The sequence below is a fragment of the Amblyomma americanum genome, chromosome 1 (assembly GCF_052857255.1).
Source record: "Amblyomma americanum isolate KBUSLIRL-KWMA chromosome 1, ASM5285725v1, whole genome shotgun sequence".
Classification (NCBI taxonomy): domain Eukaryota; kingdom Metazoa; phylum Arthropoda; class Arachnida; order Ixodida; family Ixodidae; genus Amblyomma; species Amblyomma americanum.
Genome location: NC_135497.1, coordinates 502,140,887 through 502,161,524, shown reverse-complemented (window position 1 = coordinate 502,161,524; position 20,638 = coordinate 502,140,887). Strand labels below are relative to the sequence as shown.

Sequence of the window (20,638 nt, the reverse complement as noted above, 5' to 3'; positions counted from 1 at the left end):
TCACCCCGTAGTTTTCCGCGTTTCTAAAAGGCAAACTTTACGTCTTATCGTCACGGGCGCTGTGACATAAGCAAGCGTGAAGGGGAGGATAAGGGGAGAATGATTATGTCTTCGTGCAAATCTCCATAAACTTTGTTTTCTATTTATTATACGTTATTCCGCCCCCTCTTGCTGATGAATGCATACAAACTGACTACGCAGGGCTATGTCAACAAACTAGCCCAATCTCTACAGGTTCTGATATCAGTCTAAACCTAAACGTTTAGAAACAAACCGCCATGATAGCCGCAATCAAGTTTTTTTATTTTCATTAGCGAATCTTGCTTACTTTTCTGACGACAAACCAAAGCAGTATCTGTAGTGATGACAAGCGTTTCCGCGGTCTCCTCTACCGAACAATCTTCATGATATACCGATGCCCAGGGAAACAAAATCTGTTCTCGTGTGCTTAGACAAAAGTGTATTGACCATTTTTTGAACTTTCCTCGTCGTAAGAATGATGCCCAGTACGGTTTCTCTTGAAAATCATGAAAGCTTGGTTGGAGGTGGATGTCCACCTCTAGCGGCATCGTACTTGCATTAGTTTTCGTTGTCTTTCGCTACATGCGCAAAGGACACATATGATTTATTTTTCACCAAATGATTCCAGCAGCCTCACATCTGAAATAAAAAAGAGCATTTCATGTATCGGTGTATTGTTCATGAGGGTTTAAGGTCCCAAAGCGACTCAGGCTACAGAGGACGCTGTAGTGAAGGGCTCCAGAAATTTCTACCACCTGGGGTTCTTTAATGTGCACTGACACCACACAGTACACGGACCTCTGGAATTTCGCCTCCATTGAGATTCGACCGCCGCGGACAGGCACCGCGGTGGCGCCCATTTCATGTATCGGTAATACCGCTGCTCTTTCGTGTATCAAAGAACTGCTAAAGGAAGTAATCGCCAAGTCCTGCCTTGTGTGTGTGTGCTGTATCCGTCTTCTAGCGCCTGTACGCTTTTTGCCTAAACCATGTCATGCTACAACCAACTAGCTCAAATCAAAGTCTCGCTCTAATCGCCAAACATTATAGTCAAGCCCTGACGTCACCGTTCTTGAAGGCACATAGACTGGCCCAGTGGAGTGGTCCGCCCCACAAATTTGCTGTCCTGAAAAGATCAGGTCTCAAACCATGCGCCACATTAAAGATGTATTGCAGAGTGAATGCGCCGACGTTGCTGGTTGCTTCAGTCTTTCAATAATAATAATAATAATAATTGGTTTTTGGTGGAAAGGAAATGGCGCAGTATCTGTCTCATATATCGTTGGACACCTGAACCGCGCCGTAAGGGAAGGGATAAAGGAGGGAGTGAAAGAAGAGAGGAACAAATAGGTCCGTAGTGGAGGGCTCCGGAATAATTTCGACCACCTGGGGATCTTTACGTGCACTGACATCGCACAGCACACGGGCGCCTTAGCGTTTTTCCTCCATAAAAACGCAGCCGCCGCGGTCGGGTTCGAACCCGGGAACTCCGGATCAGTAGTCGAGCGCCCTAACCACTGAGCCACCGCGGCGGGGCCGAACTCGTTTTTAGCACAAGTTATAACGATGTATGAATGCCATCTATGGACCGGGTGCCTGCCACTCGAAGACATGCGCGCTCTCATGTCCGCACCGGTGCTGCTTCCAAAGTGCATGGAACAAGCCACAGGCCTCGTTGGCGTGCGGTACCAAATAGCAGCAACGCTTCGAAGAAAAGTAGCTCCGCTAGAAGGCTGAATATTAAAGCAGCTTCCTCAGCTAGAGGGACAGTTCATCTGCGTCGCTTTTCTCTGTCATGCATTCACGAATACATCCAGCATCTTGAGACACGTGCAACGAAGACGCAAATATAGTATGTGTAATAATGGGATGGTTTGCAAATGAGCTCCTGTACGCTTTGGAAGAAGTGGGTGGCCGGAGATGATGAACTGGAACCGCTGCACAGTGTACATGACAGTCCTAACATGTGCACGTTGAGCACTGCTTTCCTCCCGAGGATTGGGGAAGGAGGGCTTGAACTGCAGAAGCAATCGTGCAGAATATGCCTCACTGGAGCACTCAAAGCAGTCTATCAACCGAGACTTCACGCAGTCGCACACATTCCAAGCGGAGGTACTGCAGGTTCAGGACCTGTTGGAAGCGCATCATAAGCTCCCGCCCGGAAGGATATTAGGCGCCGCTACTTTAGCTCGTTGACCAGTCCACACGTCCCTAGGTTACGACCCATAGGAGGGCAAAAGGTGAATGTCCAGAGCATCATGAACTGGACGTCATTCCGGCACTCTAGCAGGTCCGTACCACTGCAGTCATTGCCGAAGGAAACAGTTGATTCAATCTATTTCGTGCGATTCGTTAAGTTCGGCAACTGTGCAAACCAAAATGAGCGTCATGTTGGAAATGCAACTGGCTGTATTGAGACTATCTTTCGAGCCGTTAGTGGATGCCTGGGTCTGCATATTTGGTGCAGTTACTGCTAACAACATCCGGTCTGAAAGCACACTTCAAGGCATCATGATAGTCGTTTACGCGTCCGCTTTTACGCCATAGTAAAGGGTCACGCCTGCCTCACAGAGGTGTTGGAGCAATGTCACAGAGGTTAACGAAGCCGCCAGGACCAAGAAGTAAGTTGACCGAGCAGGTATATGGAAATGACGAAGGGTGGCCGGAAGAAGAATGCTGGTCGCATGGTTACAGTACCTGTTGCCTGGTTTCACAATGTGACCAAGAATTGCTGAAAATACGCCCAAAGACTCTGCACGCTTTCACACTAGCCGTCTTTCAAATGTGAAAAAGCCACCGTCAGTGTGTCCGCCTATCAATTATTGACTACAAAATCTCGCCTTATTTATGTTTCTATAGGGTTGGTATTCTGTCAAAGAACATGCGCAGTTATATCATAAAGCAAAAGCAAGCTGTCGCGCAAAATCTTAATGCTCTCGCGTTAAAATTCAGAGAAAATTTAAAAGCGAGAATAATGGCGGCTCCATCAAAGAACAGCGCTAGCTCATTGCAGGCAGACCTTTCACGGCAACAGTCTATTATATTTCCGACAACTCCACCCAGTGTCTCAACTTTAAAATACAGACATAAAAATATAGGTGCGGTGGTTCCGAAGAATGCTGTTTCACAGTTTAACATCGAGCAAGAGTTCATTAAATTTTATAACTAAATGACGTTATCAGATCATTAAAGTTTAACAGGACGGAAGTTTCAAATACGAACTTGGACAGATACACCCAAGTTACGCGGACATTTCAATAATATATGTGGCTTGATACCAAACATCAGCGTTTCAAGCTTAGGAAAGAAAGGGTTCCAAGATAATAAACTAGATGACGGCACCAGTACCAAGAAAATCAATTCGTGACAGCCGTAGAGAAAAGAGGGTTCCACCATAATTGATTAGATGGCGCCACGGGTACTGAGAAGTGAACACACAGGAACAGCCGGATGTATGAGGAAACAGGTGTCTGGTATGCTACTAGATGGCGCTACGGGTATCAAAAATGGAATATACTGCTAAATGTCTGCTTCACTTGCTTGAATTTTCAGGGGCAGATTCTTCAGGACGCCTGATGTCCCTGTCGCCAGCCTTTTGAGCATTACTGTGAAGAAAAATAGAACAAAGGAAAACAAGCTAGACATAATAAAGCAATTTCGGATCTCTGCTATGCTCGGAGGAAAAGCGAGAAAAGTAGATAAGAATAGCAGATAGGAAGGACGCAAAAATATTTAAAAAATGCGAGGAATACGGCGGGTATTTTACAACCTGCCGCGGATGGGCAAAATCACCATCACAAACCGTCACGTGGTCATCATTGAAGTGCCCGGTGCAAATGTGTTCTTGGATACAACACAACATTCGATTTTCGCAAAGAACCGGGAGTAATTTTTCTGCGTCTTACGTACGCAGAAATTGCGCTGTTATCAGTGGTGTTGCCAGTGCAGAAGCATCACAAGGTGAGCGGTTGACCACAATGACGACAAATTATTAACGGTTTGACAATACTGCACCCAGAGAGAACTGACACGACATATTAAGGCTGCCTTCCGTTGAGGAGGCGTGTTCGATAAATCGTCCCTAAGATACTACAATTAAAATTATAATAATTAGATTTGCTCAACCTATATGTCCGATCTTCGCTTTCCTGACGGCTTTGTCCAACTACCTCTGTTAAAGATTGCACTTGACCAACCTCCTCAATGAGCCAACTTTTTCCTAAGCTTATTTTTCCTGCTGCTAGTTTACACCGCAGTTTCCTTTGACATATAGGTATATCAAAGTTCACATTCCCTGACCATCTGAAAAAAAATATTTTCCCGGCTTCTCGCTCGACGTAAATATACTGGTTAATTTGCACACGCACTGCTCCTTTCAGTTGATTCATGAAAATAATTCAACAGCATTCGAGGACGTCATTTAATTCCTCCATTGTTCAGAACTTCAGATGTTTGCATGGAAAAAGGAAACACGTGCAGTGCGACTAATCTCTCTGACTAAATGGTGCAACAGCAGTACTCCTATATTTTGGGACTGCTATTGCGGTTCAACCTGTTCTAGATCTCCAGCCTTCTCAAAAAATTAAAAAATTCTCCTGATATTTTGCAAGAATGATATCAGAGGTTCTAATTGAGATAATTTTTTACTTCACGTGTATGATGTTTGCAAAGGTCTTAAAGCTATTCACTTTTACTTATGCGACTCTTCATGCTTAGGTTGAGTCTCGATTTGATCTTCTTAACGACTGCCAAATGACCGTTCGTTAAATTTTAGGAACGAGGCCATAGCGGGCGTAGGAATTAGTGCCGGCGTCGATGATTTTGTTGTTTTGATCTTTTTGTACAGACAGCTTGCTCGGCTTCCAAGAGTACTGATGCAAAGGGAGAGCCGGGCACCTTCTTTCGCATTTTTTGCTTGAACTGGATCTAAAGAAGCCTTGCATAGAAGTTTTTTGTTCATGCCATTTGATGGTGTTTTCTGTTAAAATTATTTAGCGCTATGCGGTTCAACGTTATGAAGAACCTGGACCGCCGCGGTGGCTGAGTGGTTATGGCGCTCGGCTGCTGGTCCGAAAGACGCGGGTTCGATCCCGGCCGCGGCGGTCGAATTCCGATGGAGGCGAAATTCTAGAGGCCCGTGTGCTGTGCGACGTCAGTGCACGTTAAAGAACCCCAGGTGGTCGAAATTTCTTGAGCCCTTCACTACGGCGTCTCCCATAGCCTGAGTCGCTTTGGGACGTTAAACCCCCATAAACTAAACTAAACTATTATGAAGAACCCAAGACCAGACTTCGGATGCATTTTAAAGCAGGCTTCTTGCGGATCATGTTTCAATAGCAAGCATTTCACGGCCTGTCGTGATGCCTAGTATGCAGCGAGCAATTTGATGGAGGAATAGTGCAAACAAAGGACGGGACATTTGAAGGCACACACGGCGAGCGCTTTCCAGTGTCTCGTGACTTGTTTGCACTATCCTTCCATCAAAATATACCAATACAAACATGGTCAACTTTTCGCTCTGCTACAGTGCGCACATTGCAAAACATTCAAAAATAAAGCACAACAATATTTATCAAGACTCAGAGGTAAGCACTCAATTTTTCAGCACAGCGAACAAGAATTAGTACTTTAGTTATTTTTCACACAGCATAAAATGATTCACTAGCAAAACCCAACAGCTGCTGCACATAACTTTGGCGTGCCTATGGAAACCGTGACGGTATACACAAACGCTTTGTCACCCTTGGCAGATATGGGCGGAAAAGCCGGATGTGTTTTCTAACTAGGCGCTGCGACGTCACCCGGAGTCGTATGTCCAGGCAACACATGTTGTGCAGGTGACGCTGTAGAACCAAGCGCCCCCTCTTAAGTATTCGTTGTCAGTAATTAAGGAACGTGGCTCCTAATCGAGTTATGTAGAATTTCTGCCGTTTTTACTGTCAGCTTACCCTTGCAGTAATGTATAAACATGGGGTTTTGAATCGAAATGATGAAATTTGCGATTATTCGTTCTGGACATCCGAAAAGATCTGAATTGCGCTAAAGTAAGGTAGCATTGTGAACGTGTAAAAACAAAAGCATCATTTATGGTACTCACTCTTAGAAACGCTACCACATTGGAAGCGAAGAAAAGCCTTCAAATCCAAGGTGTCGAAGAATAATGTGCTTTGTTGTACAAAGAGAGATATATGAGCTGAGCTCATGTCGATCTTGACAACTCCCGAAGGAAGCGCTACAAAACAGTCAATATTGTCGCGTTCGACGGCGACAGGTTTCGTGGCACTCATCCCGGTTGACGAAGGCGTTGGAGCCCAATAAACATCGGTGTCGAAGCAGAAATTCCCACTCCACCCTGTGACACTGGAACGCGGTGCCTTTATCCGTCACCGACGGAGCGGCAAAAAACGGAAGGCGAAGCTGCGAAGGTTCGCACAACTGTGACACCGGCAGCTGGCATCCCCGCTCCCGACGTGTCCGCGAATCGTTGCACTGCGCGCCGCACACGGCCGCAGTGTCAAAGACGGGTGCCGAGGCCAGCAGGCATCTGCCACCCGCAAAGGACCATGGGACACACTTGCGGCCGTCGTGGAACCACCAGTCACCGCGAGCGTCTTCAGCAGTGCAGGCTACGAACCGCGGCTTCTGAACGCAACGGTGCTCAGGAGCCCACCGGCCCTTGACACAGGCCGCCAAGCAGTCCTCGATGGAGGCGAATTGGTTCGGACTGCGGTTGCACACGTGAGCCCTCTGCACTGTCGCAGATAGGCACGATCCTTCGTCCGGGTCATAGAAGAACTGCGCCGCTCCGTTGACATTGCAGAAGGACTTGTGGACGGTTGGGCAGACTGTGCCATCCTTGTCGTTGCTGCTCTGCATGCGGAGAAGTAAGCTTTGATTATCCGCTCCTAGCGTGGCTCTCTACCATGGTAAGTTACTGGGCAGTGGATGGTACTGAGCACATAAGCAGCGCTAGTGCTGACTGGGGAAGATGCACAGTTTCCTTCAAAAATATATAGGCTACGGAGCTCATGGCCCGAGTGGACATCAAATATTTTTGCGAGGTTCATGTGTTACTTTTGTCATGTGCTTCCCAAAAGTGAAGAAGCACGCATACGGATGGATGAACCTTGAGCCGATCCGTGTGTTTCTTGACTTAGTCTTGTTGACCATCCGGCGGATTATGATTAAGAACATGCCGAACGAACTCGCTCCAAAGGATATATGTTCACGGATATGTTCCGTGTTAAGAATATGATGTGTGTAAACAGGCGAGAACTGTTAATTTTGGCAAGCTTTCCAGGAGTGACGGAGCGGAAAAGCTGTTGAAAGTAATATTACGGTCGGCAGCGGTTACGATCGCATTAGTAATCCGGTTGCTTTGCTGAAAACTCTACGAGTGAACACTAGCGTAAGTGAACATTCTTCAGAGATGAAAGTAGAACTATGTTTTTCTACAATAACTGGCAATTTTTTTCAGATTACCTCTTCCTATCTCTCCGCACTACCGTCAGGATATGAGAGGAATATTGCTGCTGCAGCCTAATGTTCCAGCGCAAAAAACCTTATTTCTCCCTTCTTCGTCGCTGCATACGCTCCGCCATTAATACTGCGTTAAGTCTAAAAACACTTTTAATAGGCTGGGGTCATATCGCGTGAACACTGTGAGCCCGAAATGGGGAAGGACTTTTCCAAACTTGTTTCAACAGCCGATGGTTCATTGATATAGAGGATAAAGAACAGGCATAGATAGGTACTTGCGGAGCGAAAGACATATTCTCTTCAAAGCCGGTGGTGTGCGGAAATGCCGAAAAACTTTACTAGCCGAACTGAAACACTGGTCTGCCTCGAGACTGAAGTCAATATATTTTAGGCTTAGATTGCAAAAATGCGTTATGATTTTTATTTCAGCCTAGCGTGGACTTCAGATACGTTACAGTCTTTGATACGCATGTTATTGCTTTGAAACTTGCTCTAGGTCGAGTTAAAATCAGTGGTTTGAATCAGGCTTGTTAGGCAAAATATACCGCCCTCTGTGGAAGACAAACGGGTACACATGGCACTGTCACGGCCTTACGGCGCGCAAGTCTAGAAGCCACGGAGGAAGACTTGACTTGCTCCGTGCCAGAAGTTGAGATCGAGAAAATTGCTAAAAATGAAACAATATTATACCGCAGAACAATGCTAATCGTGTCCTATGCAGTAAAAGACGTTTTTTAGGACCTTTGTATTACACTTTGGCACATATATGTCAAAACTCTGCTGAGACTAGAAGAAACTAGCCACATGTCACTATGCAGACAGTACTGCCGAAAAAGATAAAATGAAGAATTCAGTTTGAGGCTCTCCTAGACACTGCGTTACATGTCCATTAAAAACTGAAAAAAATCTACCGAAATCTAACGAACAGCGGACCTAACGTGGACAGAAGAATTAAGAGAATAGAAGGAATAAACTACCTTCTGCAGTGTGACAAAAAAAGTTACTGGTAAACGTTCCTGGCAGCCCAAAATGAGGCTTAAGCTACTTTTGTGAAATATTTTCTATCTTCAGGAGGAGTTTTCAGGCTACCTTAGGCAAAAAATAAAATTGGCGGGATTCGTTTCAGTTTGTGTATCAACGGGCAAAAACACGTTTTAACTCAACTGCAATGTCACGTGCGATGAAAACTCGCAATTTTCCCAACTCCGTCGCTTATTCCACTCCCCAAAAAGGTCTCTCACTACATTACGGTGCAATTAAACCTTTCTAGTTGTTTGTAACACACCTCGCCGTCCATGTTGATGGAGTTTGTATACATGCATGCTACCTCTGATTTTTGTGATACGTTTTGTGCTTATGTTTAAAGTTGACGAAGGAAATTATTTCTTTTTGAACAAGCATTATGGTTCGAGCGGTTCTTTTTAGTACGCGTCGTTTATAATTAGTCTTACATGTTTAATGCAACCTTCAAGCCATAGTTGTTTTTTTGTGGTTGTAAAGCTAATTTCTAATTGATTTACTAGGCGCCAGTCAGTTGCTAAGATACAAAAAATCAATTAACTCTTCCAGGAGGGGACGAGAAACAGCATTTAATAAAACATCGAGATGGGTCGTTGGGATTTTTTTCACCATCTAACTAGACATATTCATTATATTTGTGGCCACGGGTGTTTAGAAAATACTTGGTTTGGTGTTGTTTTTGGTTATGGGGTTTTATGGCGCATAAGCAACTACGGCTATCATGCGCCAAACACAAGGTTAGATGATGCTATGTCAAGTGTACAGAGGTTACATTATAATAGATTTAAAACACTGGCTTTCTTTAGAAACTTACAAACAAGTGAAAATTCGACGAGTGTTTGCTCGCCTAAAAGCAATGCGGGATGAAATGGGATGTGTTCATTGTAAAATGCCGTAAAAACTTTTTGTCTAAGTTCTTCGAGATGCGAACAAGAAATTAAAATGTGATTTACTGTGAGCTCTTCACCACACATTCACGCACAGGTTTGTCTTTTTTTGTTAATAAGAAGTTATGGGTGATGTGTGTGTGACCTATGCGTAAACGACATAAAATTACTTCGATAAAACGCTCTTTATGGTGGCATGATTTCCATTCTTTTATAATGGGCTTTATGGTATGCAGCTTGTTGTGTCCTTCATTTTCCCAAGAAGCTTGCCACTTGTCTCTTAGTCTGCTATGCACTAACTTCATGTAATCCCTAGGAGGCAAATTCACATGTTTTATTTCCATGGTTCTGGTTTGTGCAGCACACATGTCGGCTCTCTCATTGTCCTGAATGCCAACGTGACTGGGAACCCAGCACAATTTTATAACATGTTTTTGTGTTGTGACCTTTACTATATTATGTATGATGCTTCCAATCAGTGGCTCCGTGGCATTTTTAGAGTTTAATGCTGTAAGGACGCTCAGTGAATCTGTATAGATGATGCTGTTTTTGATGTTTTCATTTGTTATTTTCTGCACCGCAACACTAATAGCATAACACTCCGCGGTGAAAACTGTAGCACATGAGGGAAGTCGTACTGCATTTTCATTTTTTCCTTGTATTACTGCGCTTCCTACATGAGCATGAGTTTTTGACCCGTCAGTATAAAATGGAGTGTAATTTCTGTATTTTTCCTGTAGTGCTAGATATTCTTGTATTATCTGGTCGTGTGGTGTACAAGTTTTCCTGAGGCGTGTTAGTGTGACGTCATACACTGTGGGAAGAGTGTACCACGGTGGTAGCGCTTCGCATCTTGGGGCAATATTTTTAATTTCATTTATTATGTTTAGTGCTTGGCATTTTTCTTCGAAGCGCAAGAGCAACGGCTTAATTGCGTGAGGCTTGTTGTTGAAGAGTATTCTGGATGGGCATTTCGTGACGATTGAGTAACAGAGATGTTTGGGGTGAGAAAGGATTTTGAGGATGTATGTACAAGTTAGTGCAGTTCTTCGATCTTCTAAGGAAGGTTCATTCGTTTCCACATACAGACTTGCTATTGGTGAAGTTCTGTAAGCACCAGAAGACAACCTTAAACCAAGATTGTGGATAGGATCTAGTCGTTTTATGTAGGACGGTCTTGCTGAGCCATATACTATGCACCCATAGTCTAACTTAGAGCGAACCAGAGAACGATATATATGTAATAGGCATGCCCTATCAGATCCCCAGCGTTTTCTTGACAGTAGTTTTAGCACATTGAGGACTTGGGAAGCTTTTTTCTTTAAGGTGTTTATATGTGGCAAGAAAGTGAGCTTTTTATCGAAAGTTATCCCTAGAAATTTATGCTCTTGTTTGACAGGTAATTGGGTTTGGTTTAGATATATTGTGGGGTTGGCCTGTAGGCCTCGTCTCAAAGAGAACAGAACTGCTACTGTTTTCTGAGGGGAAAATCTAAATCCGTTTCTATCTGCCCAGGTAGCCAGTTTATTTATTGTTATTTGTATCTGTCGCTCACAGGTGGGTATGCTGGATGACGTGCATGCTATTTGGAGGTCGTCTACGTAAACAGAGTACATTATGGATTTTGGGATTACTTTTCCTATTGAGTTCATTTTGATGATGAATAAGGTCGTGCTGAGGATGCACCCCTGGGGTACGCCAGTTTCTTGTGTAAAAGTGTTGGAGAAGGTTGCACCTAGGCGGACTCGGAACGTGCGGTTGGTTAGGAAGTCATTCAAACAGCTCAGCATCCTGCCGCGGATACCTAGGTCCGCTAGGTCACGGAGGATACCGAACCTCCACGTGGTATCGTAAGCCTTCTCCATGTCGAAGAAGACCCCGATACAGTGCTGGTTGTGGATGAACGCTTCCCGAACTGTGTTCTCAAAGCGAACGATGTGATCGGTTGTGGAACATGTCTTTTTAAAACCGCACTGCTGTATATCTAAAAGTTGCCGGGACTGAAGTATGAAGGTTAGTCTGATGTTTAGAATGCTTTCGAATGATTTTGCTATACAGCTAGTGAGTGCTATTGGCCTGTAACTGGTGGGAGTAGTTGGTGGCTTGCCAGGTTTTAGGAAGGGTACTATGATTGCTTCTTTCCATGCTTCGGGGATTTCTCCACTCATCCATATTTTATTGAAAAATTTTAGGAGAGCCTCTATGGCAGTCTCAGAGAGGTGAGCAAGCATGGCATAATGTATATTGTCTGGGCCTGGTGCTGTCATTTTACCGGATGTTAGTACTGTGTTTATTTCCTGCATTGTAATAACCTGATTGTAGTCTTCGTGTATGCATGTTCTAAAGGGAAGTTTTTGTTTTTCTACTATTGTTTTGTGCTTTTGAAATGTTTGTGTATAGTTGGATGAGCTTGAAACTGTGGAAAAATGCTCACCCAATATGTTGGCCTGTTCTTCTAATGTTGTTTGAGTACCGGGTGTTGTCAAAAGCGGAAGTGTGAAGGAAGTATGGTCACCAGTGAATTTACGAACTTTGTCCCACATTTTCTTTGATGGTATTGAACTATTTATAGAGGACACATATTGCTGCCAGGAGGTTTTCTCAGCATTCCTGCGCACGTACCGCGCTCTCGCCTTGGCCCTCTTAAAAATGAGCAAGTTCTCTGCAGTGGGGTACCGGCGCAAGGTGCCCCATGCTTTATTTTGCTGTTTTTTTGCAAATGTACATTCTTCTGTCCACCATACTTTGTGTTTCTTCTGTACGAGTCCTGTTGTTTGTGGTATAGCGAGTGTTGCAGCAGATATTATGCATGTAGTAAATCTTTCATTAATTTCATCTATGCTGAGGTCTTCAGAAAATTCTTTGTCTAGAGTGGCACTTTCTGTAAAAAGTGACCAGTCGGCGAGGTGAAATTTCCAGCGCCGTGGTCTTGTGGGGATGACTGGAGTGGAAGACGAGAGCCTGATGACAGTGGGTAGGTGATCACTTCCCAGAGGATCATTTAAAACATCCCATTTAAAATCGGTAAAAAGAGACGGTGATGTGAAAGCTAAATCAAGGAAGCTCATTTTTGCTGAGCTTGGGCAACAATATGTGGCCTTTCCTGTGTTTCCTGTGTTTGGTGTAGTAAAACTAAAGCTAATAATGGCTTGCATTACACACAATATTAAAACGTACGGAAAATGAAATCTGCGCGACCCACAACCGTCTGGACGTTTCCTAATCATTCTCCGCAGAGGGTAGCTGTACGTGACGGAACTAAGGACTCATAATTCTTGAGGGCGGGCAATCGATTTACGTGTTCAAAACAGGAAATGAAAGCCATGATAAACATAGTTGTGCGTTAGTTTTTGAAGGTGGTAATCTACTGACCTTCGATGCTTCATCATGAACTAATCACGCGCGCAACCTGTACAAATTTATTATTGCGTAAATAGTTTTTGTGTATACTACCTCTCCACCCTATTTTCTCTGCCTGTCCCCTCACCTCTCTCATTTCATTTGTCCATTCTGCCAGCTATCCTTTATTTCCGCTGTCCAAGCTTAGGTGCTTCAGTATCGGTGGCAGATGGCGGGGTTAGCGAAAACCTTTTCCTTTATTTTTATTATTATTTTAATCAACCCCTACTACTACTTGACCATCGGGTGTATCCTACCAGTCAGCACCACTCGCGTGCGCTTATCTTCGTTTAGTTGCAATACGCACGGGGGAATCACTGACGTTAGTAGTAGGGACGGGTGGATCCTTCATGCCTTGCTTGTCTGAAGCCGTTTCGTTCGCGCCTGGTGACCGATCAGGCGCTGTGGTTTGCTCGGGCACCCGTGTCGGCGTCGGCTTCTCAGTGGTCATGTTCCCAAGACTGGTCTTGCTGGTAGTGCGGGTCGTATGGCCTCCGCTGCTCTCAGTTGTTGGTGAACGCGTTTCCGTTGGCGGTTGGGTGGTGGTATGCGTCTCGGGTGAACTGGGTGCATCTTTCATCTTCAAGGAGCCCTAGAAATAAATAACTTTATTATTAGCCATACGTTTTTAGGAAAAGTCTATTGATACCTAATGTAGTCGCAGTTGCTCCTGCTATGAGTAGATTGCTGTATTCAAGGCTTCATGACTGCAGTGCTCGTAAGGCCGACAACCAACACCGATTAAATCATCTCGCCTATACTACAAGTGTAAAAAGATTAATCTTCCTCTTAAATAGAAATATATCTAGAGAGCGCCATAAATCAGAGGAGTTAAAAAAAATAGTGCTCTCGATCAGCCCAAGTTACCTACAAACCCAGTGGGTGAGCATTCGCCAGTAGGTGAGTATTCGCCTAAAAACCCAAAGAGAACAAAGATAAGTCAAGCGTGACCTATACGGCATGCTGCAAGCTCACTCCCTAACAAGGGTGACTAAAATCATTTAAGTTCTGTTTGCCGCAAGCCATCATGCAGCACACTATCTCCACGACCACGGCGTTCCGAATAAATGAATACCTGTCCAAGACTTTTGAATAGTGCAGCCGAGTCACCTGGTGAGGCGCAGGTGCATCCGTAGGTGGCGGGCCCAGCGTCAGGTCGAAGATGCGCGGGTCAGGCTTGCGCAACTTGTTGACTTGGTTCCCACCAACCGAGAGTGTGTCTTCTGTCATATCTGCTGTGCGCGCGTACATGTGAATGCCGACCACGATCACCGCCGAGGTGAGCAGCATCGCCAGACTGGTGAGCATGCGCACAATAACACGGGGAACCTGCGCATTGCAAAAAAGGGCACAATGTCGTTAAGAAAGGGGGGGAGAGCTACTTAGTCCATTGTGTTCAGGCCTCCGGTTTCAGTGCGGGAGCATGAATAGTGGCCATTCCGGGCATTAAGACATAGTGTGTTCGTACGTTTGTCTGAAGCCTGCTTTGTGGCAGGCTGCCCAACCGATTGTAAGGAACCATCCCAGGTGTATATATATATATATATATATATATATATATATATATATATATATATATATATATATATATATATATATATATATATATATAAACACCAAGTGTCCTAGCTGAATCTAACCAAGCTGAATGTAACCAACCACGGAATGTTCCAGCGGCGTGAAATCCAGTGTGGTTTGTTTACAGTCGCGTGACATAGCAGTACATTTTTCGTTATTCATAGATAATAATTATGTCTAATTAGCTAACTTTTCAACTTTTGACTTAAAATCAGCTGACGCAAACGTTCGTGCAAAGTTACCGTTTACGTAAAGTAGTTTTTTACCTGCCCTAAACCATAACTCGCACAATAGACAACACCACGCGACAACGGTGGAACTTGAACCTCGCAAGATATGTGTTAGAGAACGAAATCCTTTTTTCTTCTGAAGAGAGCCCCCCGATGAGCCTTTGTGTGCACATTGGGGCGGAGATGTGAGCCAACAGCTGTTTATGCGATGGCTTCCTTTTAAAGCCAGTAAATGAAGCTACGTCAATCGTACCTTGGTGGAAACAACGCTGCTAGCTGTTTTTCGAGATGATCTGCAACTTTTCCATTGACACTTCTTTCCTCAATAACTATAAAATCGGCTATCTAGACCCATCTAATTGACTTTAAAGATCGAAAAAAGGATACTTCTGACTAGGCCATGCGACACTGAACAACCCTCAGTTGGTTTCACTGGTGGTTTCACTGGGCTAGAACACTCGCCTTTTATTTAAAGCTTGGTGTCATTTGGCTGCGACACCTGGCGTATATACTACGGACTTAATGGGATTAGCCAATGGAACTAATCAGTGAGGCCATGTGACGCCAAAATATTGTGACGTCATCCATACGTCTGATGACGTCATGCCTACAGCCAATCAGAGTACAGCAACAAAAAGTACACATCGTCTAGTGATAGCATCGGAGATCGAAGAGTGGCGATCGGATGTTAACGGAGAGGGAAAGTAGGTGTTGAAAGGCTGAGCCACCAACATAGCGGCAAACGCTAATGCTTCCGCATTTCTACAATGCAGTCTCTGCAGTCTTTGGCGCTCGGCTGCTGACCCGAAAGGCGTGGGTTTCGATCCCGACCGCAGCGGTCGAATTTCGATGGAAGCGAAATTCTAGAGGCCCGTTTACTGTGCGATGTCAGTGCACGCTAAAGAACCCCAAGTGGTCGAAATTTCCGGAGCCCTTCACTACGGCGTCTCATAGCCCGAGTCGCTCGGGGAGGTTAGACCAATATAAACCTAAACCAAACCATCTCGCCATTTCTTCACACAGAGACAGGCTGGCGCCAACTATGAACTGCAACTCAGTAACTATCAACTATAATCAGTTAGTAGCTGTCGCCAGTCTTGTCTCTTCACGTTCTCATTTGTGCAAGAGCTAACAGCACGACCAGTCTAAAGCCGCTGCAGAAGAAATCAGGAAAATTGAGTGTATAGATGGTTTATGGTGGTTTAACGTCCCAAAGCATCCAATGCTATGAGGAACGCCGTAGTGAAGGGCTCTGGAAATTCCGACCCCCTGGGGTTCTTTAACGTGCACTGGGATGTATTACGCACAACTGTCTCTATGGCTTTGTAGGCACTTCGCTCACTCTACGGAAGTTGAAACCCATTAGATTCTTTCAATTAACACGAAGGGACGCGAAAATGGTTCATATCCTTTTAGTACGTTTTGTTTTAAGCGCAGGATAAAAAAAACACGATAAACGTCGCCCAATCTCTACAGTGCGCATGCATGCCGAAACTTGCGCCTCTGAAGCAGTCTTGGTATCCCTTCATCGAGCCGCGCCTGGGGCAGAAGGAAAACAAACAAACAAAAAAGTCTGGCCGCAAGAAAAGCGACGACGCGCCGTCTGCCCATGGAAGTGGCGCCACAGTTCTATCGCTGATAAGTGAGTCAGCGCCGACCGCCATTGAAAAGGCCTGCAGTCGACAGTAGTGGGCATGCGCAAGTGGCTGATTCGCGGTTAAAAATGCCACCGACGAAGACCGCCGGTCATTCTTCGTGTTTGCTAGGAGCGAGAGCTTATTTTCGCCGTAAAAGCGGAAGTGGTGCTGGACCTGCCTCTGTGCGCGTTTCCAATGGGTTGCTGTGATTTTGACCGTCTACCGGAGACGCATGGATGCCGTTGCACTCACGGACTACCGACGACTGCCGAGGAATACGCCTCTCCGAGCCAGGCCGTCGGCATCGAAGGTGAGTGCGAGGCAAGGCCTCGCGGCGAGGGCGACATGTTTCCGTGAAACCTTTTAGTCAAAATTTAAGCTTCACTCGCACTGTTCCCGCGAGCATTGAATAATAACCAGCAAACAACACGCAGCATGTAGAGGAGAGGTTTCATGGGCTGTCGCCATCGGGTTTCTGGTTCGTGACGCAAGCGAGGCGAGCTAGGATTCGCGGCGCGCATTCAGCTCTAGGTTTAGCTCACACTAGTCAGGTCAGCTTTAGGTATTGAGCCAGCGACGAAACTTCGTATGCAGGGTGTTTCACCTAAGACTTTGCGCAGTTTTTGAAAGTGGGCAGTTTGAGTTAGAAGAGCGCCTTTTCCGGCATACCTTTGCCGGCGGCGTGGTGCGTCGGAGTACAGCTAAGGCGCGGTAACTAGCACGCTGGTTAAGTAATACTGAATAGTTTAATAACCGCCTTTTTCTTTTGGGTTCCTTGATAGTTGAGGGACGTGTAGCCTACCGCAAGTTTTATCCATTTCAGTTTTTGGAATTTTGGGGGCGTGGTTGCCCTCGGCCCTGTGGCCCAACTAATATTGGCTACATCACACAAAAGTACGTGCGCGAGAGGCCTACGGGCTTAGCAACCTCTGCACGTAACTCGTGGAAATAGCCAAAATTTGTTAGGCCACAGCGCCGAGGGTGGCTGCGTTTTCGAAATTCTGGAGTGTTCTGGATGTTGCTTACGGTGGGCTGCACGTCTCTAAGATATTGGGGGATTTAACAGTGATAGTTAGAAGGTTGACTATTCAGTGCTGCTTAACCGGCACTCTAGTTATCCCGCTTTGGCTGTATTATGATGCACTACGCCGCTGGTGCACTACGCACTATGCCGAAAGGGTCGCCCTTCTACCTCATAAAGCCTATTTTTGGGAATTGCGTGTGGTCTTGGGTGAACACACCCGGTATGGAGAGCTTTGCTCGCTGCCTCAACGGGGTTTATATATGCGAGCTCGCTATCGTTTGCGTCACGAAACAAAAGCTCGTTCCGAACGCCGTTGCGACCAAGCCACTATGTCGTGCAGCCGAACTCCCGGGCGCGCATATTCTTTTGAGACATGTGGCTTGTGGCCGTACACGGTGCTCGGAAATTGTCGCCAGCCTCGTCGAGCAACTCCGAAGAACGGACGCTGCCTACGGTCTGCGGCACATCGTGTTTCCGCTGCAGCCAAGGTCTGTTCGGTTTTCCTAATTGTTTCAGCCCCGCGGCGCAACGGCTTCAGTCGCGCTCACTTAGCCCACCACGGTGAGTACATGGAAGTGCGATATGCTTGCGTGTATGTCATTCCTTGTTTTTTTTTTTGCAGATGTGCTCATTCCAGCATTCCCGCACTTAATCCAACGGCACTGGTGCATTCGGTCCGCAATGTCATCTGGACTGATATGGTAGTTGCGGGTCGTGCAAGGTTCCTTTCGTGCACCCTCTGCCTCCTGTCACAAACGTTGTACTGTCGGCTGCTTTGACTGCACTGCATCGCAGCGTCCTTTCCCGCGTTTTCGGTAAGCAGGACCACGACTTATCGAAACGAAACTGGCATGGCTGCAGATGAAAGCAGTGCCCCCCAAGGCTGCTTAATACCATGGCGCCGCTGAAGACGGTCCAGGATGTAGTTCAGTTGAAGCTCTCGTGGAATAAGCCACGTTCGTTCCCGACAGTGCAGCTAGTGTACAGTGCGACCCTTTGATGACTTCGGAATGCTGACGACATCCATGGCTACATGAAGAGGGCTTGATCGCTCTGGTTGGTGCATGGTGATGGAAATGGTTGCACAGTGCTAGCAGACGGGATGGAAGAGAACACAGAATATGTCTGTTATTGTCTTGCGTCTCGTCTGTTCGCTCTGCTCGGTCGTTTCCATCTATGGTTGCATTTCGCAAAGGTTCCCTTTTTGTTCTTTGCAGACATGCCGGCTTAGGGTCTCACTTACACAAGGACACCACGGAGCCGCCTCAGCAACTGCGAGCTCAGAACTCTGGTCTCGGTCCGGCATCCATGTACCGCGCATGATACTCCCTTCTTGGCTCGCGTTGCTGCTGCCTCCCGCCACAAACGCTGTACTGTCGGCTGTTTTGACTGCACTGCATCGCAGCGTCGTTTTCTGCGGTTTCGGTAAGCGAGACCGCGACTTATCGAAACGTGAAAACTGGCATGGCTGCAGATGAAAGCAGTACCCCCTAAGGCTGCTCAATACCATGGCGCCGCTGAAGGTCTAAGATGTAGTTCAGTCGAAGCTCGCGTGGAATAAGCCACTTTCGTTCCCGGCAGTGCAGCCAGTGTACAGTGTGACCCTCGGACGACTTTGAAACACTCACGGCATCCATGGTTGCAAGAAGAGGCTTGATCGGTCTGGTTGGTGCATGTTGATGGAAACGTCCGAACAGCGCTCACAGACCGGATGGAAGAGAACACAGAGCGTGTTCTCTTCCATCCCGTCTGTTCACGTTGTTCAGGCGTTTCCTTCTATGGCTTCATTTGGCGAAGGTTTCTTTTATCTTTCCAGATATCGTGGCTCAGAGTCTTCCTTGGATGAGGAGAGCACGGAGCCGACTCTGGAAGTCCGAGCTCGGATCTGTGGCCCCGTTCCGGCGCCTATGCACGACGCAAGGCAGTCCCTTCCTGCCCCGCCCGTCTTTTTAGCTCTCTTGATACCAGGAGTAGGGTGGTAAGTGCAAATGAATCGAAGCCGGCGTGGCATGCCACACTTTTGCTCCCGACAGTACGGAAAGTATGCAGCGTGTCCGTAGGAAGCCTGTGTAGCATACGCCCGACATCCATGTTTTCCACTTGTCGTTGCAGATACGCCAACTTAAGTTCTCTGAGCCGCGTCGGAAAGTACGAGCTCTGATGTCTGGCCCTGTTCGGTATCCATGCAACACGCAGGATGTTCAATTCCTGCCTCACGTATGCCTCCTTTCCACAGAAGAGCTGTATCTACTCAAGTCTGCTATGAATCTACTACAGTTAGTGCTTGGTCTGTTCGCCGCTCGTTCAATATAAATTGTTATTTTCGGGCTTGTCTCCGTCCTACTTATTCGTATTGCTACCAGTCACCCATGTTAGGCTTATTTCATCAAATTCAGCAGCATATGGTGTCCTTGTGTATGGCCACACACTACAGGGTTTATCTCCACTTCGCCACATTCGCACAAGTCGTGCATGTATTGCACCTACACTGGAGTCAGTCGGATATCACACAGCAAGCATTCCTTTTGTGTTGGTAATACTCTTGATATCCGCAAATACTTTCCTTCAAGCAAACGTCTCGGCAACATCATTACGAGCTATAGGCGTTTCCATTCACTTCATAAGTTTCGCCTTTCATCGTTGATTGCACCAATCTGGTCGAATGTCCAGTTGTTTGGCGTTACTTTACAAACCACACAACAATTTGATGAAAATCGCTCATTCCCAATTACTACAAACTGTATTATTCGTGCCTGTGCAGTTCAAAAGCACACCTTCTCATCGGTGCAGTCATTCCCGATCACCTGTATATGCTAATTAACACCTTTTGCATACTTTCAAGGGGGCCCCTTCACCAGGCAAGGTGGACGTCAGTCCGGCTCTTTTGCGGTGTGCAAGGCTGCTTTCTTCTTTACAATAATTTCGATTCTTTTTGTGTACTTCGGTTTTTTTCCCTGCCTTCGTTTGCTTTGTTTTTGACTTGCCTCTTTGTATCTGAGGCTTTCCGTTTTTCTATTTGGGTATATAGAGATGCTCTGTGTGCTTCACTGTGTCTTGAGTCAGTACGGACGTTTGGTTGAAATAAAGGGAAAACATGAAAACTTGTGGAACGTGCTCAGAAGAGAAAGGCGAAGCATGGGTTCTAAAAAAAAAAAGAAATCTGGCATGCCTCAACGATGTGGCCCATGAATGACCTCCTTGAAGACATGTGCAGAATAACATTCTAATCACCGGTTGTGCATCACGGCGGCACACGGGCTTCACCTCCTTCCCGGGGCCTACCAGCCGGGTGTGGACACCGACGGTCTCTACGCTGCTGCTTCCAGTCAATCCAACGCGAATGCCTAGTCGGCGCCTCTTGGA

At 46.1% G+C, this 20,638-nt stretch overlaps 1 protein-coding gene across 2 annotated transcripts; it reads right to left on the bottom strand.

The window, feature by feature from the left end:
* Positions 1 to 5,814: 5,814 nt before the first annotated feature.
* LOC144106024 (uncharacterized) lies at positions 5,815 to 14,126 on the bottom strand. Of its 2 annotated transcripts, none has more exons than XM_077638887.1 (3): positions 13,917 to 14,126; positions 13,114 to 13,398; positions 5,815 to 6,891 (listed from the first exon to the last, which is right to left on the bottom strand). In XM_077638887.1, the coding sequence occupies exons 1-3, from the start codon at positions 14,112 to 14,114 to the stop codon at positions 6,265 to 6,267; spliced, it is 1,110 nt and encodes a 369-aa protein (XP_077495013.1). In that variant the 5' UTR covers positions 14,115 to 14,126; the 3' UTR covers positions 5,815 to 6,264. The 2 variants fall into 2 exon arrangements, with proteins under 2 accessions (XP_077495013.1, XP_077495014.1); XM_077638888.1 differs by having other exon boundaries at positions 13,129 to 13,398.
* Between the last annotated feature and the right edge of the window lie 6,512 nt (positions 14,127 to 20,638).